General features: G+C 40.2%; 1 protein-coding gene across 2 annotated transcripts in view; it reads right to left on the bottom strand.

Annotated features, from left to right (window-relative positions):
* TMTC2 (transmembrane O-mannosyltransferase targeting cadherins 2) overlaps positions 1-24,796 on the bottom strand; it is a 240,892-nt gene that overhangs the window by 36,431 nt on the left and 179,665 nt on the right. For both annotated transcript variants that reach the window (XM_077338949.1, XM_077338950.1), the window contains exons 8-9: positions 22,414-22,535; positions 6,558-6,639 (exon numbers count right to left, since the gene is read on the bottom strand). In XM_077338949.1, coding sequence (XP_077195064.1) covers positions 6,558-6,639; positions 22,414-22,535 — 204 coding nt within the window. The remainder of the gene's footprint in view (positions 1-6,557; positions 6,640-22,413; positions 22,536-24,796) is intronic.

The following is a 24,796-nucleotide window of genomic DNA, read 5'->3' as shown; positions in this document are numbered from 1 at the left end:
TTATAAAAACAGAATCATTAAGTGATTTACAATTATTAGGAAAATGTATTATTCAAAGGAAATTAACTTCAAATCTCAGCAGTTATTAATAAAAAGAGTATTATTTAGTAGAACATCTTTTTTGTTTCCTGACTATTAAGTACTTCTTTTTTTCAAGAAGTTGGTTTACATGTAGAAAATGAAACACTGCAACAAGTAGACATAAGAGGTGGAAATCTGGCCTCAGAAAATTCAAATTTTATTAATGGAAAAGCTTCCTAGAGAAAATGAGGTCATTTAAAAGATACAGTACAGATAGTACTGTTGGCATAGGCATTGCCTTTATTATAAAACCATGAACAGAACTGCCAATGACTATGGTCTATTTAGAGAACACACAATATTTAGAGCTGTCTATTTAAAGATAGCTAACAGTTTGTTTAAAACAAAACAAATACAAACATGATACATTTTGGGGCATACACTAGGGACAAAGCCAGTTGAACCAATGAAGACAACAGGCACAAGCACCTACACCTGCACTGTGACCTTCCTGGGTTCTGGCCCTCCTCTCTCTACTCTCCACTCAATCTTGAGAACCAGTGCGGTGAAGTGGTTAAAGAGTAGCAGATTCTAATCTCAAGAGCTGAGTTTAATTCCTGACCACCTCCATATGCAGCCAAATTCCAGGAGGCAAAGGAAGGAGTTGGTTTCCTTTCCTTGCCTGGGGGAGATGAATGGTGGGAAGAGGCTGAGAATAGAGCAACTTTCCAGCAGCAGGGCCTTTCAGCCAGCACCTCTTCCACCCTGCAAGAAGCAGGAAGAGGAAGAAGAGGACAGATATGCCCAACAATTGGCCCTCATTGGTGGAGTGTTCTCTCCCTATTGGCAACACATGCTGAAGAAAGGCCAATCAGGTAGAGAATGCATTGTCTGCATGCAATTTAAACTAACTGGACCTCATTGGTGGATTTGAACTTATTGGCTCTCATTGACAGAGTGCAATTTGAACTTATTGGCCCTCATTAGCAGAGTGTTCTCTCCCTATTGGCTGCATGATCCCTGGGAGGACTAATCAGGTAGGGATTGAGTGGTCTGAATGAAATTTGCACTGCTTAGCCCTAATTGGCAGAGTGCAATTTGAACTGATTGGCCCTAATTGGCAGAGTGCAATTTGCAGTGGTTAGTCCTAATTGACATATTTCAATTGGAACTGATTGGCCTTCACTAGCAGAGTGGTATCTCCTTATTGATAGCACTCTCGCAATCAGGTAGGGATTGAGTTATCTGCATGCAATTTGGCAGAGTGCAATTTGAACTGATTGGCCCTAATTGGCAGAGTGCAATTTGTACTGCTTGGACCGAATTGGCAGAGTGCAAGTTGAACGGATTGGCCTTCAGTGGCAGAGTGGTATGTCCCTACTGACAGCACACCCCTAGGGCCAATCAGATAGGGGGTGAGTTGAATGTATGCAACTTCAACTTTATAATGATGATGATTATTTCCTTGTGCTTTTTAGTATTCGGTAAAGAACAGGTGGCACTGAAAGCTTTTTTGCGTTTCATTTTGATGTGATCTTTATTTAAGTAGTAGTATTGTTTATAATTATTTGAAAGACAAGTTACTATCAGCTGAAAAACTTACTAATGTCATGAGTAATCATGATATCTGAGAACAGATAAAGGACAGTTCCATAAATATGAGAAAACAAACCATTAAAACTCTTGCATTGGCTACAGACTGAGGACCAAATTAGGTTCAGGATACTGTTACTGACCTTTAAGGCCCTAAAAATGTAGGACCTTCATGCCCATGGACTTTCTCCCCTATGCCCCTGAGATGAACTTATGCTCAAGCACGTAAAAACTGCTCAAGATCCCTGGATCCAGAGAAGTGAAATTGTCCTTAACCAACCTGGTGGAATGCTCTTCCGAGTGAGATCAGGGCCCTGCAGGACTTAAAACGCTTCTGCAAGGTCTGTAAGAAAGAGCTGTGCCCTCAGGTTTATGGTTAAGGCCCACAAAAATACAAACAATAACTGGCCTCGTTACATAAACAATAACATTCAAATGCCACATAGTTAATTCCACCTAAGTTTATTCCCCCTCTCTCCCATGGGAGATAAAGTGGTGAGTCCATGGGTTTTAACTGGTTCTAATAATTAATAAAGAGCCTCTTGTGGCGCAGAGTGGTAAGGCAGCAGACATGCAGTCTGAAAGCTCTGCCCATGAGGCTGGGAGTTCAATCCCAGCAGCCGGCTCAAGGTCGACTCAACCTTCCAAGGTCGGTCAAATGAGTACCTAGCTTGCTGCTGGGGGGTAAATGGTAATGACTGGAGAAGGCACTGGCAAACCACCCCGTATTGAGTCTGCCATGAAAACGCTGGAGGGCGTCACCCCAAGGGTCAGATATGACTTGGTGCTTGCACAGGGGATACCTTTACCTTTACCTTTTAATAATTAATAATGTAATGTTTTAATGTGTTTTTAATTGTTCAATTATATTGGATAGATGTTGTAAACCACCCTGAGTCCACAGAGCAGAACAGCGTAGAAATGTGAAAAATAAGTAGATGAATAAAACACCCCAACTAGAATGAAAAATTGCAGAATAATGAAGTTATTTATCCTTTTTGACTCTTTTGTGTGCAACAATATTTCTAGAAATACCGCAGTTGTATTTCCTCTTGATTATTCTTTGAGACCTGCATTAGAAAAATTGATGCATTTCACTGACATTTATCATACATATATAAGGATGATGATTAATGATGCTGTAATCTCCAGCAGTGAGGGAAAGTCTCCTACTTATCTCGCTATATTTAATTCCCAAAAAGCAAAATAGAGATGTAGTAATTGTAGATAAACTATACATATTCCTAACCAGATATTTTATCATGAGCAGCAGGAAGAGTAAATGGGGACTATGGTTCACTTAATCAAGAAATAATGTGATTTTTAAAAATCATATGTAAACTGCTATGGATACATACAACATTTATGGGATTTCTGCCCACAGAATGTGACTTTCTTGTTCTTCTTCAGCTCAAAATGCCTTTTGAAATATTACTCCGAAGAACATCATTTCTCATTTCAGGATATATTTTGAGTTACATCTGGAAGGGGAAGGGGGAAAACTGCATTCTTCAAGCAGAAACCCTTGGATCCAAGTCATAGCTTAAAGGTATTATACTCTAAAAGTATACAAAATCGCTACAAACCAAATCTAAGAGCTGCTTGCTGCACATATTCTTCATTGTCTGCCTGCTGCCCACAACACCACTGAGTTGTTCTATTGTCAATGAGATTTCATGACCTATCCTAACCTCATTCTCTTTTGTGTCAATGTTTGAGATTCTTCATTCTACTTTCTATACAAACGTCCAATAGAAACCCTAGGCAGCCAACTTTTATCACTATGAACTGTTTCTTTTCATCTTTAGGTGCCGCACCCAGAGGTTTTTTCTCCATCTCTTTTATGTCTTATGTCTTGTATATCTGATATTGTGCAAAGAAAAAATTAAGTCCCTTTGCCTTTCCATCTGGATGACCACAATACAGTCCAACAGGCAGCCATTTGTTTTTGCAGTGAACTTTTCTCCCACCTGATTCTACAGGATGGTATGGTTCATAACAAACAAACTGTGTGTTGTGAAACAGCAACAGGGGAAGCTCTTCATCAAAATCATTGTTCTGAAAATGATTAATGAACTAGCAAGTTATAAAGATTGTATGCATGCCTGGAAATATAAGGTTTTTGTAACATTACATATATGGAAACTGATCTCTAGGTTCTCTTTATAATGGGGCTGCATTACAAATTATCATACTGGCAGCAAAGTAGCAGTTCTTTGGTGGCACATCTCCATTTGTGATTTTTGTGCCAATTCCACCTCCCAATGGAGATCCTCAAATTGCTTCACATTCTCTTCCTTGGTATCCACTGACCTGCAGAAAAACTTTTGGGGGGAGGCAGAAGGTCAGGAATGCAAAGCCTGCTCCTAAGGGTATACTGAGAAGACACCCCATCCCAAACTCTCAGGGTCCATTCCTCAAATCTCCAGATTTTTACCAACCCAGAACTGTCAACCCTAAGTAGTACAGGCTATGCACTTAGAAGCCCAACATGTATTTTCTACCACAGAGCACCATGATATAGCTTATTTGGTTATTTTAAAATGAACGATCAGGAGCTCACATGGGAAATCATATTTTAAGTTGTATCAACAGTCATTCAAGGCATGTGTAGTCCAAAACAGATGCTGATAGAATCATAGAGTTGGAAGGTACATCATAGGTCATCTAGTCCAACCCCTTGCACTATGCAGGACACTCACAACCCTATCGCTCATCCACTCTAACCTGCCACCCCCTTGAACCTTCACAGAATCAGCCTCTCTCTCAGATGGCTATCCAGCCTCTGTTTAAAAATTTCCAAAGATGGAGAACCCACCACCTCCAAAGGAAGCCTGTTCCACTGAGAAACTGCTCTAACACAGTTTTACACTTATTCTTACTTCTAAACGTACACTACTTTATAGGAACCAATTGCACAGAAACTCCACATGACTTTCCTAGTAACAGCATAAAACACTAGAATCCCAAGCGAGCTAATACTGAAGTAGTTTATAGTTTTCTCCCTTTTGATGCATTTGTGAACAGACTATTTCATAGAAATTTCATATTTTAGGCAGAGGAACAACCAAAGTTCCCAACAGACTGTCAGAACCGCCTCTCTCCAATCACCCTGTCCTTCCTTATGATCTTCTGACAAATCTGTGACAGTTGTAGCCCACTTTGGAATCCCAATTCACAATCTGAGAACTACCAGTCTCAGAATAATTAAAAGTGCTATCGCTGCCCTAAGCACAGGGCAGCCACTGTGCCCAGCAAAGGCTCTCTGCCCATTTGCAGGAGCTCCCTTAAGGGGCTGTACATGTGCATGATCACCGACTTCCCAGTTGGAAGCTGGCTGTCTCGCATGGCAGGTTGGCTGGGGAGCTCCAATAGACGTGGCTGTCTGTGGGGCTTCCTATTCATATCTTCCCAGGGTTCCAGCAGGCCTGATGGAGAGAGGGAACTTCACTGGTGTGTCACTCGGTCCCTGCGGGTGGGCCTGCTGATGGTTTCCCTCTCTATGGGACTGTAGTCTGCTGGCTGCAGCATGGGGAGGGGCTGCCTGGACCTGCCCCTTCACCTACGGGATGCCCACACGCATTCAGATTGTCAAATAAAGCTGTGTCCCTGTTTATTCCAAAAAATCATATTCTTGTGTGTGGATGGGTTTTTGGTGTACCAGTACCTGCTCTCCTGCCTAGCAATGAAACCATCATAAAATCAAATCAAGAAAACCAACAAAGGAGTATCCTTCTAACAATCAGAACACACAGGAAACCATGCACTAAAGACAACATTATCTGCCATTTAAAGTTGAGTACTATTCTATGAAAAGTGTCCTGCACTCACTAAAAAACACTGTGGATCCAAAACTAAACAGCTGTGTACATTAGTACAGCAGTCAGAAATCTGAGCATGTTACCATCAGTAGCCTAGAGCTGGATTCGGCCTATAAATTTATAAAATTACACAAAGTACAGACATATTAGGCTGTAATTGCTTTGTATAACTTTTTTTGTACAACTTCCACATACACCTACTGCTCATTTACTTATACCAATGGAACAAGAAAATGTGATTAATTAAATTGCTATACAAAAATATACTGCACAACTGTTTTTCCTCCATGCTAATTAAATTAATTCCTCTCCTTGTATTCTTTAACAGCAGGCTTTATAATTAATTTCTGAATTTTCGGTCAGTGCATGAGAAGTAGTATAGAGAAGAAATAACAAAGTGTTTGTTTAGAATCAAGTTCTATGAAAGATTTTAAAAATCCAACATAAATATGAAAACAACCTTCAGTATATATTATGTTGTTATTATCTTGTTAATCAATGGGGATTTCAATCTTGAATAGTCAAGTAATGCACTGTATGTGGAAACTTGTTTATATTCACGGAATACCATCACAACATGTTCACATTCTTCTTTTGTGCCTATGATTGATTCAGGGACCTTCATGCATACTTGTAGGTTATATACCTGACTCTGCATTCATGGAACACTTCCATACTTCATACTTCCAAAGTAGTCAGTGCTTTTAAAACTGACTGTAAATATCTGATGATGGGTAGGTAATATTTATAGTTGAAAATGTTTGTAAACAGAACCTTGGATGTCCTGGACTGATGCTACTGTGGAATATCACTAGCTCAACAATAATAAAGAGGGCCATGAACCTTTCAGCACATAAGAAATATTTCTTTCCTTTCCAATCAAGTGTGCCAACAATCTTGAACTTTAATTTGAAACCAATACCATTTTCTAAAGGAAATGGGCCTTTTGATTTACAAATTGGAATGGATAAGCAGATTTCTCTGGCATGTTTAAGTTTTCCCTCTACAGTAATAGCCTGCTAGTAGTAGTTTTTTAATCACTGATCTTAACTCTTCCTTGATCACTCAGAGAGCAACAGTAAACTAGAATATGCAATGAAGCACTGTTTATTGAAAACATACCATAATGCATGTAACAATTTCCCTTGGTTGGATCCAGTTGAATTGCCTTCAAGAAATATTTCTCAGCCTCATTTTTACGACCCTTCATAAAAGAAGAAAAATACAGATTATTGAAGACAAAGCCATTGTAACCATGCCATGTGGAATGTAGTATAAGAATAGGATGCACAATAAATACATGTAACTAATATCTCCTTAATTTGACTGAATAAGCTGGATTCTCTGTGAACACAAGGATTTCTCAGTGCTTTTCTGCTGGTTTCTATGCTAACACAAACACTGCTCAGTTCTCTCTTGCTTTGCTCATTAATCTACACAATTCCATTATTCTTATTTCTCTCATGCTAAACCCATATAATATAAATAATTATTAATAATCATTTTCATAGAATATAAATCCAAAGTAGCACCAGGTTGGGCTTACCTATTCTTTTACCTTCCTGCTTGAAGTCCTTTGGAAAAGTGTGGTAAGAAATGTCTTTTTATAATATACTAGATTCAAAGCCTGTTCATGTGAACAGGCTTTGAATGCCCCCACCCCCCCCCCCCCACCGTGGCCGCTCATCAGACACATAGAGGCAGCATTGCCCCCGGGTGCGGCGTTTCTGGGCCTGGTGGGAAGCCATCCTCCCCCCACTGATGGCACGGCCTTCCCCTTGGCCCTCTTTGAGGCCCAGGGTGTGCTTCTAGGGCCTGCTCCCCCCTCCCCCCCAGTGGTGGCGTGGTCTTCCCCTCGGGCCTAGAAGCACACTTGGGGCCTTGAGCAGAAGGCCTCCTTCTGTACTCACGGTGTCCTGCTGCTTCCCCATCACTTTCTGGCCTGTCCTGGTGAGGGCCTAGAAGCCTTTCTGGCCTGTCCTGGTGAGGGCCTAGATTGTTCCCCCACCCGATTGGCTAGAACTGCTGTCTGTCCTGGTGAGAGGCCAATCAGAAGGCGCTTCACACCTTCCAATTGGCCCCTCACCCGGATCGGCCCGACCCACTCTCCACCTACTTAGCCCTTAGCCAAATATCAATACAGCGAAAGCTGTATAAAGATGCTCTTAATCAAAAAGTATTTACCACTCAGGCTCTTGGATTCCAGGGATTCCCCTTAAATATGTTTTCTGAGCATTAAATAGAGGTCTCCAAGTAAGTTCGGCTCATTTCATTGCTAACTGGGAAAGAGGCACTGTGGTTGGTAAGGACTGGCAATGTCAATCTTCCTCATAACACAGGATGTTTTGAAGTTCAGGTTTATATACTTGGGGGTACTTGGTTTATAGCTGCCCAATTTAACCTTGTAGGTACACAACATCAGGGCTGTGGCAAAAAATACCTTCCTCAGTATTAATTAATTAGCAGCTTATGTTGTCCATGTATCTACTCATATCTGCTAGGGAGAATTGATACTTGCCTTAAAGTGCCTGCGCATATATGGAATACAGTGACAAAGGGATTTAAAATCTGAAATAAAGTAGTGAAAGGGAACAAATGGAAGCCAAATACCAATACCTATGTGAATGTTTTCCTACTAATAGCCACCTTATATTGCTAGTTTTGTGTTTAAGTTTTCTTCCCAGTCCAACCTATATTTCAATCTTGTATTCCAAATGAGGAAATCATGGTGAGTGAAATAAAGAAGAACAACAAAAATAAACACAAAGGGAGAAAATGAATGAAAAAGAAAGTAAGAGTTGCCCAACAGGACTACAGAAATAATTTGGATTACAAATACCACCATGCATTAAAAAGAAACACAGGGCACTGACCCTATCATCTTCTGGCAAAGGTTTCCTGTCGCAAAGCATTCAGTAGCAGGTTCCCAAAATTGCAGCCCCATATTGGAACACATTGCTAACATATACCTAATGCCCCTGCCCTGAGACAGAACACTTATTAGTCTTTGCAAGCTAATTATCATGCCTCATTGCACACTTAGATTTCCCAACCTTCTAGCGGGGAAAAAAAAGTTAAACTTCTCTCTGTAGTATTACTTCCATGTGACCAAAAAGCAATGTCAAATATTATTTTTCAGCTAATCAGTTCTACAGAATATATTCACAGGATGTTGTACTTAGCTTCTTCTTGCAGTTGCTATGGTATTCTGTGAAAAAGTCACTGGCCAACTGGCAGGTGGCAGAAGTCAGGAACTAGAGCTCAACATAGGGAAACTACAAGAAGCAAGTGTTCTAAAATACAAACCAAACTCATTAAGAGAATGTTCCTCTGCATGGGAGATGCTGCTGCAGGTCATCTACTCAACTTCAGAATCATTTTCCTAGACACAAAATCTGTTAAAATAATTGCATGGGAACTTGCATATCCTAGCCAAATACATTTTTTTTTAAAGAAAAGCCCCATTAAGGACAGGTATTTGAGAGTTTTTTGTCAGTTGTACAATACAGAATCTAATCCTTTGACAGAACAAGGCTAGTTCGCTGCTAACTTTTGGCATTGTCAAACTATCTTCTGTCAGACAATAATATAAATTATCCTTTTCTTGCTAAGAACTAAACAACATATGCAAGCTAAAATAGTCAGATTTACAGGGCAATATTTCAGTTTTATATCTACTCCATAAGAGGACCAAAATGTTGGGGAGTCACATATTTTAATAAATCTTTTATCAATTAAGGTAGAATCTGAACTGGACTGTTCAAATCAGTAAAACTCATATATTTTTAATTTATTATTTTATTGCATTGCATTTCTGCATGCATATTCTCCCATGATACGAATTACCTGCATGACTAATAGTATTTTCTTGGTTTTTTAAATGGAACTATATCCCAATTAGCAATTTTCTACTACGAGCTACAAGTTTGTTCTTAACATAAATGGGATATGAATATGAATTTATTTAACAAATAATGACTTCTGAGAAGTGAACAGCTGGTTACAATCTAAGGTTTAGTTCTCATCTAGCTCAGTAGATCTTAATTAATGGTATGGGCACTGCATGCTTCTGGAGAAGGAGATCCAGGACAGATGTTTAACCTGGACGAATAACCCAATCCCTATGACAGGAACATTCACTCCTTCCACCACCCGAGTAATGTAATGTGAACTCTGTGGGTTTGCCTGGAGTGACACCTGATCAGAGGGAAGGATTTGAGAAAAGAAGGTCATTGTTCCTTTAAAGGCTGTGGATATTGCCTAGATAGAAGCTATATCCATCAACCACTTAGGGTCTGTATTTCATATGTGAGAAAGAACCACTGACAGAAAGAAGAATAGGCACAAGAAGAGAGAATAGAAATGGGGGCCCCAGGAGCATATTTGGGAAGGAATTGAGCACAGTCAACATCCTATGATCTATCAGCCTGGAATCTTAGAAGTGGTGTAAATATAAATATTGCCAATAAATCCTGTAGGAGAGAAAAACAACTGTCCACTCTGACCTCCCATCATACCTACACACAGTCAAACTTAATATAGTGATTAAGTCCTTAGCCAATCAGTGTACCCAGCTATACAAAAAAACTTGCCAGGACACACCCAGATCAGATGATAAATGTTAATTCTATGCTACACATTTTTCAAACTAGGCATAATACTGATAATGATCTGTCATTGCTGATGTGATCTCATTAGCATTAATATAGCCACATGTATATATACTACATAATAGCTCTGCACAGACAACATGTCCACATATTGACTGATTGTGTGGGGAAGAAGAGTGGGCACCAGTCTGTGGGCTGTGCTCCCTGCTGCAAGCAAAAGCTGGATCATCTCCCAATATATGATCATTGATACTGGACTAAAGGCAATTTCAATCAAAGGTACATTCAAAAAAGTACCCTAATGTACTACTATGTCTGCTTAAATATTGGTTACATTCACAGTTACATCTTTTAAGTTCCCATTTAAACTGTCTGAAGAACATGACTAATATGTTTTACAATAACTTTTACTAGAGATTTAATAGGTCAGCATCATTATCAAATCTAGGAAACATTAATGAAGACTTAAATGGATACAACTATTGCAAGATCCTTAAAACAGCTAGTACTTGACTTTAGGAATGCTTCAAATGGTCACATGTTGAATTAAAATACTTTAATTCTTATATAGTTGCTTTAGTGATTATAGATACATTCACAATTTAATAAAATAATGAGCTTGATTGGTACATGTTTGGCTACACTGTCAGAAAACACAACCAAGTCTTCTTTCACAAAACATACCAATAATTCTGTGTTCAGCTTTCTCATTTCCAGTAACAAGCTTGAAATGTATGTGGTTAAAGGGTGCTAATTACAACTTTCTCTCTTGCTACCAAGAAATAAACAATAAACAATGTCAGGCAGTTAAAGAAGTATTTATTTTAAAGTGACTGTGCCTTCTGTTTTACAATTAGAGTTACAAAATTTTGGCAAGCAGACAAATGTGCTGTAATTGGATGGTAAAATGTATGCAAATTTAAATCTGAAAGTATTTTTATGGCATGTGGCCAATTTCAAAGGAAACAATGTTGGCAGATGCCAGTGCTGAAAATAACCAAATTTAGAAATTGCTGTCATTTGCAACAGATAGGCTAATGATTTGGATATACAACTTTGCTAAGGAGACTAAGGAAATGAATTCAGTGTTATACAGAAGGACAGATGGATATGAAAGAGAAAGTCCTTTGGAAACAGTAAAAAAAACCCAACCCCCTAACTGAAATAAAAACACAAATAGGACAGAAACTTGTACTTTTTCCCTGAAAAAAAAAATCATCATCAAGCATCCCTACTGCTTTAATTTAAACTGCTGTTTCCTTGACTGTTTCCACACTGGAGGCTTTGCACTGGGCTGCAGGCTGGAGTTCAAAGCAGGCTACCCTGCCTCTTCCTTGTTCTGCATGGGAGAGCCTTTGACCCAGTGCACTTCATCTGCCCCAGATTTGTGCTTCTGCATGGGAGCTGGGGCAGCAAAGTTCCCAGTGCTGAAATGCTCAGACAGGTCTGTCACAGAATCTACCTAACCTTATGTCAAAGCAAGACAAGTTAGCAAATGAATGGCAAGGACCTATACATTAATATCATTTTCTGAAGTGAAATACTATCCACTAAATTATTATCCCCTAGAAGACTAGCAATTGTGTATCATATCCTATAATCAGAAAGCATTTTTAGCCAATGATTTTGCCTTGCAGGGGGATATTGACCTAATGAGGACACTGACAACCATAATTTGGCATAAAATATTTGACCATAGCCTTTATTCAACATTGAGCGTGGCAAGCATGGGAAGAAAATCATGCCATCTTGTGGTTACCCTGCCACAAGGAAGCCCACCACAGCCTGCCCCTCAACAGGTTGCCTTGGCTATCCAGCCCCAAATCCCAGACATAATGGCAGGCTGAAACAGGGGGGAGGCAGCATGGAGTGACCCCTCTGGGCGCCAGCCTCTGTTGGGTTCTCCTGCCCCCCGGAAATGCTAGCTTTCAATCAGGCTCTGCATCCACACATCCTCTTATGGGGGCCCTCAAATATAGGGGAGACCAGCGCACAAGCTTGGCCTCCCCAAAATTGTTCCTTCCCATGCTCCACTTCCGCAGGCTGTGACAATTAATCAATAATATAATCAAATATCTAACAAAATTTGGATGAACAGAGAACTTCAAGAGGAACTAAGAAAGAAAAGGGAAATGTTCAGGAAATAGAGGGAAGGACAGAGCGCTAAAGAAGAGTACCTACAGGTTACTAGGCACTGTAGATCAATCATCAGAAAGGCCAAAGCTGAGAGTGAGCTAAGATTGGCCAGGGAAGCCTACTGTAACAAGAAAAGATTTTTCGGTTATGTGAGGAGCAAACATAAAGTAAAGGAGGCAACAGGCCCACTGTTGGGTGTGGATGGACTATTTCTAACGGTGGATGCAGAGAAAGCAGAAAGGCTCAGCGCCTATTTTACATCTGTTTTTTCCCACAGGTCAAAGGGTTTAGGCACATCTAGAGATGGCAGTAGCCAAGAGATAGTGTCTGGGTGGCAGGTTGACATGGACAGAGAGGTTGTCGAGAGGCATTTAGCTGCAAGGGATGAGTTCAAATCCCTTGGGCCGGATGAAATGCATCCGAGAGTGCTCAAAGAACTTTCCAGAGAACTTGCACAACCCTTGTCCATCATCTTTGGGACCTCTTTAAGGACTGGAGATGTTCCGGAGGACTGGAAGAGAGCAAACGTTATTCCGATCTTCAAAAAAGGGAGGAAGGATGACCCGAGAAACTACAGACCAGTGAGTCTGACCTCTGTTGTGGGTGAGATAATGGAGCATATATTAAAGGGAGCAATCTGCAAACATCTGGAGGACAATTTGGTGATCCAAGGAAGTCAGCATGGATTTGTGTCCAACAGGTCCTGTCAGACCAACCTGGTTTCCTTTTTTGACCAAGTAACAGGTTTGCTGGATCGTGAAAATTCGGTTGATGTCGTTTACTTGGATTTTAGTAAAGCTTTTGATAAGGTTCCCCATGATGTTCTGATAGATAAATTGAAAGACTGCAATCTGGATTTTCAGATAGTTAGGTGAATAGGGAATTGGTTAGAGAACCGCACTCAAAGAGTTGTTGTCAATGGTGTTTCATCAGACTGGAGGGAGGTGAGTAGCGGGGTACCTCAGGGCTCGGTGCTCGGCCCGGTACTTTTTAACATATTTATTAATGATCTAGATGAGGGGGTGGAGGGACTACTCATCAAGTTTGCAGATGACACCAAATTGGGAGGACTGGCAAATTCTCCAGAAGATAGAGACAGAGTTCAACGAGATCTGAACACAATGGAGAAATGGGCAAATGAGAACAAGATGCAATTTAATAAGGATAAGTGTAAAGTTCTGCATCTGGGTCAGAAAAATGAAAAGCATACCTACTGGATGGGGGATACACTTCTAGGTAACACTGTGTGTGAACGAGACCTTGGGGTACTAGTGGATTGTAAACTAAACATGAGCAGGCAGTGTGATGCAGCGGTAAAAAAGGCAAATGCCATTTGGGGCTGTATCAACAGGGGCATCACATCAAAATCACAAGATGTCATAGTCCCATTGTATACGGCACTGGTCAGACCACGCCTGGAGTACTGTGTGCAGTTCTGGAGGCCTCACTTCAAGGAGGACGTAGATAAAAGCCCTATGAAGATAGGTTGAGGGACTTGGGAATGTTCAGCCTGGAGAAAAGGAGGTTGAGAGGGAACATGATAGCCCTCTTTAAGTATTTGAAAGGTTGTCATTTTGAGGAGGGCACGATGCTGTTCCCATTTTTATTTCTTATTTTCTAACAAATGCTTTTTGAAGTCTCCATTTAGAAGTCTTAACTTTCCAATGTCCCCCTTAGCACTGAGTGAATCCCAAAATTGTCTCACCCCTCTACGGTGTTAAAGCCAATTCAATGGCAACAAGAAATTATGTCAGCATGGCTTTCTGACAAAATCCTCTGTGACAACAATATCCACTTACCAATGGATGACACACCATCTGCAGGCTAGTAAGATGATAATGGTTTACCCACTGTTTGTTTTTATATATCCTCACAATCATACAGCTGTTGAAGGTACTATGCAATCAATCTCTACCAGCAAAATCTAATCAATAGATTCTAACACAATGGCTGGTGAAATTAAGACCATCATGACTTATGTCAGTACACTATGGTGAAAAAGTCCCATTAAAATAAATACATTTGAGAAACAGCTTTCAAAAGACTTGAGTAATAAAAAGACTCATCTAGGAAATGGAAGGAAGGCCTTATAACCAAGGATGAATATAAACAAATAACCAATGCTTGTAGGGAGAGTGTTAGAAAAGCTATGAGCTTAGGCTTGCGAGAAATGCTAAACACAACAAAAAAGGATTCCAAGTAAGAAAAAGAGGACATGGTAGGACCCTTGCAGGGACAAGAAAGTGAAATTGTAGCAGGTAATGAAGAGAAGTCTGAACTGCTCAATTCCTACTTCTCCTCAGTCTTTTCTTGTGAGGTAAATAATGCTCAATGTGGCAAAATCATATCATGTTGTAGCCTAGGATCACTAAAGTCTTAGTCCATAAACACCTAGTTTCTTTAAATGAAACAAAGTCCTCTAGGCCAGATAAATTTCTTCCAAGGGTACAAAAAGTACTTCTGGGTGTAATTTCTGAACCTCTGTCCATTATTTTTGATAATTCTTAGCTAACAGGTGAAGTGCCAGAAGATTGGAGGCAGCAAATATTGTTCCCATCTTCAAGAAGGGGGAAAAGGTGTCTGTAGCTGGAAATTTTTTTAGAACAAACCATCAGTCTTAAGCAGCTGGAACAGATATCTGTGATCACTAAGAATCAGCATGGCTTTCTCAAGAACAAGTCATGTCAGATTAACCTTACCTCTTGTTTTGAGAAAGTTATTACCTTGCTGGAACAGGGGATGCCATGGATACAGTTTATCTTGATTTCAGTAAAGCTATTGTTAAGATTCCACATGATATTCTTTTTGACAAGTTGGTAAAATGCGATATGGATCCTATTGCTGTTAGATGGATCATTAACTGGTTGACAGATCACTCCCAAAGGGTGCTTGTTAATGGTTCATCATCCTCTTGGAGAGGAGTGACAAGTGGAGTGCTGCAGGGATCTGTGCTGGACACTATGTTGTTCAACATATTCATAAATGATTTGGATGAAGGAATAGGGGTGTTTATTAAATTTGCTAAACTGGGAGGGGTAGCAAACACAGCTGAAGACAGAATAAGGATACCGGATGATCTTGACAGGCTGGAAAACTGGGCTAAAATTTCAGTAGCGATAAATATAAAGTTCTGCATTTAGGTAGGAAAAATCAGCTACATCATTATAAGAGGGGGAGACCTGTCTTGGCAGTAGTATGTGCAAAGGTCTAGGGCTCTTAGTAGATCATACACTGAACATGAGTCAGCAGTGTGACTTGGTGGCTAAAAAGGCAAATCAGATTTTGGGATGTATCAAAAGAAGCATAGTGTCCAGGGCTGGTTCTGCACGTACTCCCCCCACCCCCATTGTCAATCCTGCTGAATTCAGACTGATCTAAACCTGACTCTTCCTCCTCCCTTGTCCCCAAATCGAAACAGACCGCGTTCTACATTTAATTGTGTGGCTGCTCTGTCCTTCCTGCTTGATTGGGGAAGCTAAGAGCAAGAAGGGGGGTGGTGGTCATGAAGCTCCAGCTGGAATTGAGGGAGCAAAAGGCTGGAGAGGGGTTTATTTTCTGACATTCATCTCCTGCCCCTACAGCCAAAGCAAGCAGGGGGAGGGGAATGGAGCATGTGGTTGCTTGTTTATTTTTCTTTTCCTGAGTGAGTGAGTGGAGGAGAATTGGGGGGGGGGGAGAGACAATCTGAAAGGCAAATCTTGGCAAATAGAAGTGTGGGCTTGGAGCACAGTCACTTTATAAATGAGGACAAAACTAAGTCTTGTGAGGAAATGGCAACCGGGAATCAGGCAGTCTTTGAACTGACAACAGGATGCTAGACTAGATTAATCACTGGTCTGATTCAGCAGGGCTCTTCTTAGGTTTTTCATCCAGAGTGAAATTCTGTGATTCTGTATATCTGTCAGTTTGTAATCTCCACAAACAAACAAACAAACAAACAAACAAACAAAAACTATGGTAGTTTGTCATTGCGGATATACCATCACAGGCAAGATATTTATTGGTCAAATGCCTAACTAGAAATTAAGCTACAGCTATGAAAAATTCCATTTCCATTTTGTGTAATATTTCCCAAATTAAATTTTTACTCCTAGATGCTTTGGTCAAATGAGAACTACTCTGCTTAACAAAGGCTCTACTGTTATTTAGGTGTCAAGGAAACAGAAAACTGAAATCCAAACATTTTCAAAATCAAATATGCTTCCCTGCTGAAAACAAATCACCATATCAAATGTGCTCTGAATCAGCCCTATGTACTACCAGTTACTGATTGGTAACTAGTTCTAAATGCATGATACCTTAAGAACTTTAGATAAGGATGATTACAGTGCAACATATGTACTTTCAAATATCTAAATTCTGCTCTTGGTAGGGGTGGGTGGCATCAAATACAGTGAAAATAGAGAGTTCGTAATACTGGCTTTCTTCTTAATCATTTAATTTTGTTGTTCTTAAGTTTTCTGTGAAAGAACACCTCAGAAAGCTATATTTTTTAAATATGAATTTATATTATTGGATATATGGGCTGTGAAAAAAAAAATCTGTGATTTTAACCCTGATTATCACAATCCCACCAATGATTTTCTTATAATACAGGTTAATTCAATTTTCCCCTAAAAGTATATTCTTACATCTGAGTAAGATATATCAAATATTCATAAAATAGCTGAGATACATAAAGCATATCCAAATGCTAAGCTTGTACAAATCTAAGCAAATTAAACACGGGCAATTCTGTAGACACAAATCATCTGTTTTAATACTGTTTTTCTTAATACGTTTAAAATAATGGCCTGTATAGAATCACACAATTCTGAAGACTCAAGGTCATTTTGTTTTCTTGGGAGGAGGTGGTAATTTCCAACAATTCTTTCTTTCTACTGTAGCCTACTTCCCTCCTTCCATTTTTCATGAAGGTCAGCACATCTACAACAGCAGCATCCGGGGCACAACGGGGGTCTGTAGTAAGAAGAGGAAAATTGGCAGAAATCACAGCTGCCTCTGAAGAAAATTTAAATGCCCTTAAGTCTATGGAATGTGTGGTTGGATAGAGACTGCTGTTGCATATGGACAGCTTATACAAACAGATGGAGCTGCCTTGATTGATCCAACTGATCCCTAGCTCAGCACTTTCTATTCTGGAGTGGCAGGGGATCTCAGGGAACTGAAAAAGATTTTTCCTAACACTGCTGCCTGGTATTTTTTGACTGCAATACATTTAAAGCATGTGCTCTGGTACTGAACCTACACTTACAAAAATGAGCATTGAATGATGTGTCTTACACAATTCTATCAACATACACGAATCTAATTAAAAGTCTTTTGAATTTTAAAATTTTGGTGCAATGAAGAATTGGCTAAAGTACCCAGGTAGAAAAAGAAGATGAAATTCCATATTGGTCATGAAATTGACTGTGTCACGTCACTATCTCATCTCTCCTTCAATTCTACCTTCCTCTAGAAAGGTCACTGTAGTGGACAAGATTTTATATTTATATTTATATTTATATTTATATTTATATTTATATTTATATTTATATTTATATTTATATTTATATTTATATTTATATTTATATTTATATTTATATTTATATTTATATTTATATTTATATTTATATTTATATTTATATTTATATAAGCTTGGTGGTAACTTACTGGTAGGTGCTGCTCCAAGTAATCTTTCTAATATAAAGGTATCTGGCATGGAAAATGTAAAATATCTAAAATATGTGCTTCCAGAGGCCATATAAAATTATACAATTCAAAACCAAAATCACAAGTACATTCCCACAAATGTCAGAAAAAGCTTTGTCATTGCAAAAGGGGAGGAGGGGACTCTTTATGCCTACTTGCTAGGCAGCTGTTATACTGCTGGTATTGTTTCAGCAATTTTCTATGGGCTAGTATTGAAGTCTAATGAAGGAATGTGTGTGTGAGGGGGAAAGGAACAGAGATAAACCACAACTCTTAAACTACTTGACAGTTTATGAGTTAGCCAACTTATTCATGGATAAATTAGAGAACAAAAACTTTTTTCATGATGAAAATATAATGCAATATACAAGAGATCTCTGGATGATATTTTCATTCTTGGGACTGGTTCAGAGGGAGAGCTGATGCAATCCAGGAATTATGTAAATTCTGTTCATAACACTATCAAATTTGAAATGCAGTTCAATACATCCAGAATTAATTTTTTAGATATTGTGGTTGATAAGCATGACATAGAGTTTCAGACAGGAATATATAAGAAACCTATGGATGTTAATTCCTACTTAGCTGCAGATAGTTTCCATCCTTTCCATCTGAAAAAGAACTTAACTTTTTTCTTTACTGTTAAGGATCAGGAGGAACTGTAGTGTGGACTCTGTAAGGGAGGCTAACATAGCATTAAAACAGCTGTCAGATAGGAGATATTCAGCCGAAATTTTAAAACATGTCCTCTAAAAGATAAAAATACAACTAGAGAGTCCCTTCTGAACCTGCAGATAAGAAAACAGGATTCTGATAGAATGATTGCTATTTTTACATACAACAGGTCATAAAATTATGTCAGAGCAACTATCTAAAAGCGTTAGCACCTTTTGTCAACCATCCCCAGATAAAAATCCCACCTTTATTCTCCTACATAAGATCTAAAAATATTCAGGATATATTGGTTAGAAGCAAGCTTTGTAACAACAAAAACGAGGCAACCACAATAGACAGAAGGGGTGTTCCTCACAGATTTTTCCCTTGCGGTCACTGCTCGGTCTGTGCTCTTCCATGCAAAAGAAACACATTCCATAATCAGGCTGGAGATAAAACATTTTATACTAGAAAATAAGCCAGCTGCAGTCTGAATGCAAAGGGCGCTAGCAGGGATCGGGAGCATCAGGGGCCGGTTCTGGAGGCGTGATGGGCCATGGGCCAAACCCTAGGGCGGTCGTGGGGCGGTTCACGAGGCAGATCAGGCTTGTCCTGGCTCCCTCCCCGCCCGCGGCGTGGCCTACCTGGAGCTGAATGTGGGTAGGAGGTGAGGCTGGTGGTGGCGCGGCAGTATCTGAACGGCATGGGTGCGTCGCGGTCTGGGGCGGCGGGGGCTGCGGCGGGGCAGATGGATGCCGGTGGTGGGCCAGCGAGCGGGCCGCTGGTCGACGTGGCTCCCTCGGCGAGTCCCGTGGCAGGCCGTTCGTGGTGGCTGTGCGGGCCGGGGGGTGAGTTGTCGAATAGACGGCTTCGTTTGTAGGCGGCGGTGGGGGCTGGGCCGTCGGCGAAGTCCTGGTGGGGTGGGGGCGAGCAACGGGAGGGGAAGGAAGCATGCTGGGGAAGCTGGGCATGCACGCAGCAGTGTGGGGGTGGGATGCTTGGGCCACGGCAGTGCGTGTGCATCGGGAACCAGGCATGTGCTTGCGGGTGAGTGTGTGTGTGCTCGAAGCGTGGGAAGTGGCGGAGGGGTGCAGGGAGGGTGGGGAGGTTAGCGGGCAGCGTGCAGGTGTGTGAGTGTGTGTGGGGGGGTTTAAGGGAGGGGATGGGGGTGTGTGGGAAGGGGTGTGGGGATGGATGGAGCAGTTGTTGTGCGGGGGCATAGTGTGGTTGGGGGTGGGTGGGAAAGGAGCAGGGAGGCCACGTCTTCGTCCCCAGTGGCCGCTTGGCCCTTGAGTGGCACTCAGAGGGGCGAATCAGGAGGCGCTTCGCGGCTCCTGATTTGCCCCTCCGAGTTTTTATCACGGACAGAGCCCGCCCTAACTCCTCCCCAATAGCCCTTAGGGCTTTATTTAATCCGCTCCGCAGGAGCGGTTAATGATAAGGTCATTCATAAACTGTTCCAGCAAATGTACAGTCCTTATAACTGAATATGTAAAAAACAGTATGTGGGTTGTACTGTCTATACTTGCATATAAGACAAGTTTTTCTGCCCTTTTTTAAAGCTGAAAAAGTCTCCCTCGGCTTATATGCGGGTTTAAAAAAAAAGGTGCCAGGCTTGACATGTGGGTGGGGGTGGGAGACAAGTATACTTAACTGAAGAAGCAGAGGCAAGAATAGATGCAGCAAGCCCTTGAGGGACAGTGGGAAGGGAGGGAAGAGCAGTCTCTACCTTCCCCCCTCACTGCCTTAACGAGGCTAGCACGAGGCTAGTACGTACTGCTGCTGTAGGAAGCTCTGAAGCCTCTGTCTCAGAGGGAGAACAGACAGCAGAAGGAGGAAACACCCTTAGAGGAAGGAATGGAAAGTGGAGAGAACAGAACATCTTGCTAAGAAGAACGGAATGGGATAAGAAGAAGGACTGGATATAAAAAGGCAAGAGGTTTCATAGGGAAAGAGGGAGGAGAAGGGTGGGAAGAAAATGAAAAACAGAGGAAGGTGGGAAGAAAAGGAAAAACAGAGAAGGGAAGGGAAGGGAAGGGAAGGGAAGGGAAGGGAAGGGAGGGGAAGGGAAGGGAGGGGAGGGGAGGGGAGGGGAGGGGAAGGGAAGGGAAGGGAAGGGAAGGGAAGGGAAGGGAAGGGAAGGGAAGGGAAGGGAAGGGAAGGGAAGGGAAGGGAAGGGAAGGGAAGGGAAGGGAAGGGAAGGGAAGGGAAGGGGGGGAAGCCCCTATCCAAACACTAGCCTTGGCTTATATGCGAGACAATAAGGTTTTCCAGCATTTTGTGGTAAAATTAGGTGCCTCGGCTTATATGCGGGTCAACTTATATGCAAGTATATACAGTACATCAAGAGCCATCAGGACATGGATATGTGAACACAGGAGCAACATATGATGAAAAAGGATAACGGCTCCCTTGGTAAAGCGCTTTGAGGAAGGTGGGCACACAGATATTTTGGGTGATTGAACAGGTGTCTGCACCACAGAATGCACTCAAGACTTTTGAGGAAAATTGAGTTATTTTGGATGTATCAGCCTGACTCTTTCATACATGGACTGAATGAGGAGATGGACTGGATGTCTGCATTTTAAATAGACTGGATGATTACATTAAACTGTCTGTTAAGTAGTTTAACACAGTGGTTTATCTCTGTTCCTTCCCCCCTCACACACACATTCCTTCATTAGACTTCAATACTAGCCCATAGAAAATTGCTGACACAATACCATGCTGTATTGCATAAGCCTAGTAGGTAGGCATAAAAAGCCCCCCCCCCCCCCTTTGCAATGACAAAGCCTTTTCTGACACATGCAGGAATGGACACGTGATTTAGAGCTGGGCAAAACCAGAGGTATGTATGGAGATATTTTTATTGAAATATGGGCATTCTGGTTTTGAACTGTATAATTTAATCATCTAAATATACAGATTTTAGAAGGTGGGCTCCAAATCAGATACCTTTATATTAGAAAGGCTAGTTGAAGCAGCACCTACCAATAAGTTACCGCCATGTTTATATAAATTAAATATATATTTAAAATATATTACATCACACACTTTTAAAATAAATGCTCATTCTAATATGTTTTGAAAATTTATTTTTTCATGATTTTTCTTTGCCACCCAGCATGCCCTTTGATTTATTACATGAGTGCATTCCTCACAATAATTTGGCCACTGAGGAAGACCCCTCGGGGTTGAAATGCATTTTGTCCATTCTATGTTGGTCTATTTTTATTTTTGGTCTATTCCATGTATAGTTAGAAATGTGATGTTCTTAAAGTATGATGGCTATGTTTTAATATGTTGAACTAGTGTACTTTATGTAATAAATATATAAAATTTTAAGAACTATTTTTGCAGCTCAACTTTTGTGTTCCTGACTGTTCTGGTTAGGTTGGGTTTTGGTTTCCGTTTTTGGTATTACATTTCATCTCAGACACAGCTATGCAGATCTAAGTGGACTTTCTGTTCGAAAACACACCACTGAATTCTAAGAAACTGTGCATGTCCCCTCTGAACTGTTTCATCTCCTCTTCTTTCTTTTAGGAGCCAGATAAAGAGTACTCCATGTTGGTCCCCCCCCCCACTACTTTCCCAAAATCTTCAGCATTGAAGGAAATATCATCTCTTCCTCATGCCTTGGAAGGGCTGTGTTAAGAATAGTAAGGTTTGGATATATAAGGTGGCCTAGAGGGGAAAGTTCAGTGACTGATTTGGGAAAGTGATCACTACCGAATAAAACTTAACAGGTATTTAATTAGTTATGACACTTTTGATGGTTGAATTAACAGAGAAAAAAAACAAAGATGTATTTCAAGCTACATAAGTATGAGTAAGTTTTCCCTGTCAAAACAATAAAAAAATTTTGGTGATGGATAACTCACCGTTAAAGCTAGAAGTTTCCCGTATGTAAGATGAGCTGGGATGTGATCTGTTTTGGAGCGTAGTGATTCCACATACCAGTGCTCTGCTTCAGGTAATCTGCTGAGTCTCATGTACGCTTCTCCTGCGGAGCAAAACAGAGACCAGAATCTGAATGAAGTTACACATGGAAAATTTGATGAAATGTAATGATTTTTATTCATTTTAAAGCCTGTCTGTTCAGATGGAATTGTTCTCACACCAAAAATATCCACCCAGCAGTTAGAATAATGGTCTGCTTCTTATTGCATATGTGTTGAGTTCACAGAACAGGATCTGATTTACAGAAAACAAAGAGTAGGGGTGCTGAACTAGACTGTGAAGAACTTGATGGCTCATAATCTTTGAACTGGGCAAGAACAGAATGGCAACCAATGACATCTTACTGATGTTTGGGAAGAGGTCAGAGCCACCAACTCATCTTCAAAGGCTGCCCAGGATTAAAATAGGTAACAAAGTAAAGTTAACAAAAATCAAGAGCATGGCAAATCTGTCCTCTCCAGAAAGGCTGTAGCATACAAACATGAACAGATAAAATTCATTCCTGGCCACTATTAAAACCTTCTTATCTGGGAATAAAGTAGGGCCCTGGTACAATACAGTGTCCACATCTCAAGATATTGAATTGCCTGTAATGAAAATTGGTACATGAATTATCATTGATAGAACTCCTCCTCCTAGATAATTGGGATTCTTTTGCTATCCTTCTCCTCCTCCTGAAAATAATTTAGATGGATATATCAGGAATATAAAATTTCTATAGATTTGTCTATTTAAACATTTCCTGAAAGGCTATGCTACCAGAAACACCATTACTTATGCCTGAATGTCTCTATAAAAATACACCCCTATTTATATGATTTTTATTTATACAACATTTTTAGTTTATATTTGTATATCTATCTTGCTTCACCAGCAGCTGTGGTCATATGTTACGAAATATATGAATCACGTACCTTGAAATTTATTTAGAGAATTAAGACTTTTAACATGTAAGTATGTCTATGTGAATGCTTTACCTCTGTATATTTATGCATGCATGTGAATCTATACACAGACACACAAAGACATACACACACAAATCAAAATGCTTCATTTCTTAATATAAATTTCAATTATATGATACAGAACAGCTCGTAACTATGTCAGTAGTAAATACAGCAACCATATTTCCTCAATCAACATCACCTTTACTAAAATACAAACAAATGGTGATTTGAAATGGAGAAAAAAGTGCCCAGCCTCAATAATTTTTTTTGTGGAAAAACATTTTTACTTCCTCAAATTGTTTGTTTTTTTGCCATCTGAAGCATCCAAATCTGGAAGCAGAAAGCTTGTAATATTTTGGAAAGTAATACTGCTTGTTACAAAAATTCTAAGCATCAAAAAAATCCTCTTATTTATACTGTCTACTTAATATGGGTTATGTGCATCTGCTCAAAAAGTGCATTGAGCTCCTTTTATCTCAGTGCTATCAGTCTTTACCTCATTAATTTTTGAAATGCTTTGAAGCAGATAGTGAAAAATAAAAACTTCCATATACAAAGTCAATTTGGCAATGTAGCTTCTAAGACATGGAAAGATTAATGGACTTCTACCTCTTGATACAAGTTGTCATAATTGTTCAGAATATAACTCTATCTCTATCTCTCTATATTTCTTCTCACTTGCCTTGAAAGCCCTTTACTGATATCTCTGAAAGTTCGCTGCAGATTGATGGCACGTTACACACACTCATATACAGATGCTTGTGTGTGAACTACCATCCTGTTGCAACTGACATATGGTGACCTCAGCAAGGGGTTTTCAAGGCAAGTGTGAAGCAGGATCAGTCTGCCATGGCCTTCCTCTGCAAAGACTGTTATTTATTTATTTTGCTATACTATCCTCTGGAATTGAAACCAAACAAATGATAACTTTATATATATCAACAGCAACAAAATACTAAGGAGAGGAAAAGAACCTAGATCTTGATAATTTGCTTCTCAATCCTTTGCCAGAGCCCATGTTTATTGTACCAGTGATTTAGATGCTCTAATTATTATTTGGATGCTTATAGAAAAGAATTCCAAGCTCATACAGTTGCAGAACCTAATGAAGAGGATGCCTGGTCTGCACTCAAATACAGACAAAAGGGATGATTTGTAGTGTATACAACCAAAAAGAAAGAAAAACCTACCCCAAGGCTACTAGCAATGTTTGCAAACATTATACAGAATAAAGAAAAATAAGATTAAAGGTCTCTTCTTTCTGTGTGGCTTTATGGTAGGATCCAACCAAAACGGATTTCTAGATATCTCCCGTTTTCAAGGTAAATTTGGCTCTGCAGTGCAGGGATGCTAGTAA

Source organism: Paroedura picta, chromosome 5 (genome assembly GCF_049243985.1).
Source record: "Paroedura picta isolate Pp20150507F chromosome 5, Ppicta_v3.0, whole genome shotgun sequence".
In the NCBI taxonomy this organism is placed as follows: Eukaryota; Metazoa; Chordata; class Lepidosauria; order Squamata; family Gekkonidae; genus Paroedura; species Paroedura picta.
The sequence above is the reverse complement of the archived record's forward strand: the minus strand, read 5'-3'. Positions and strand labels throughout refer to the sequence as shown.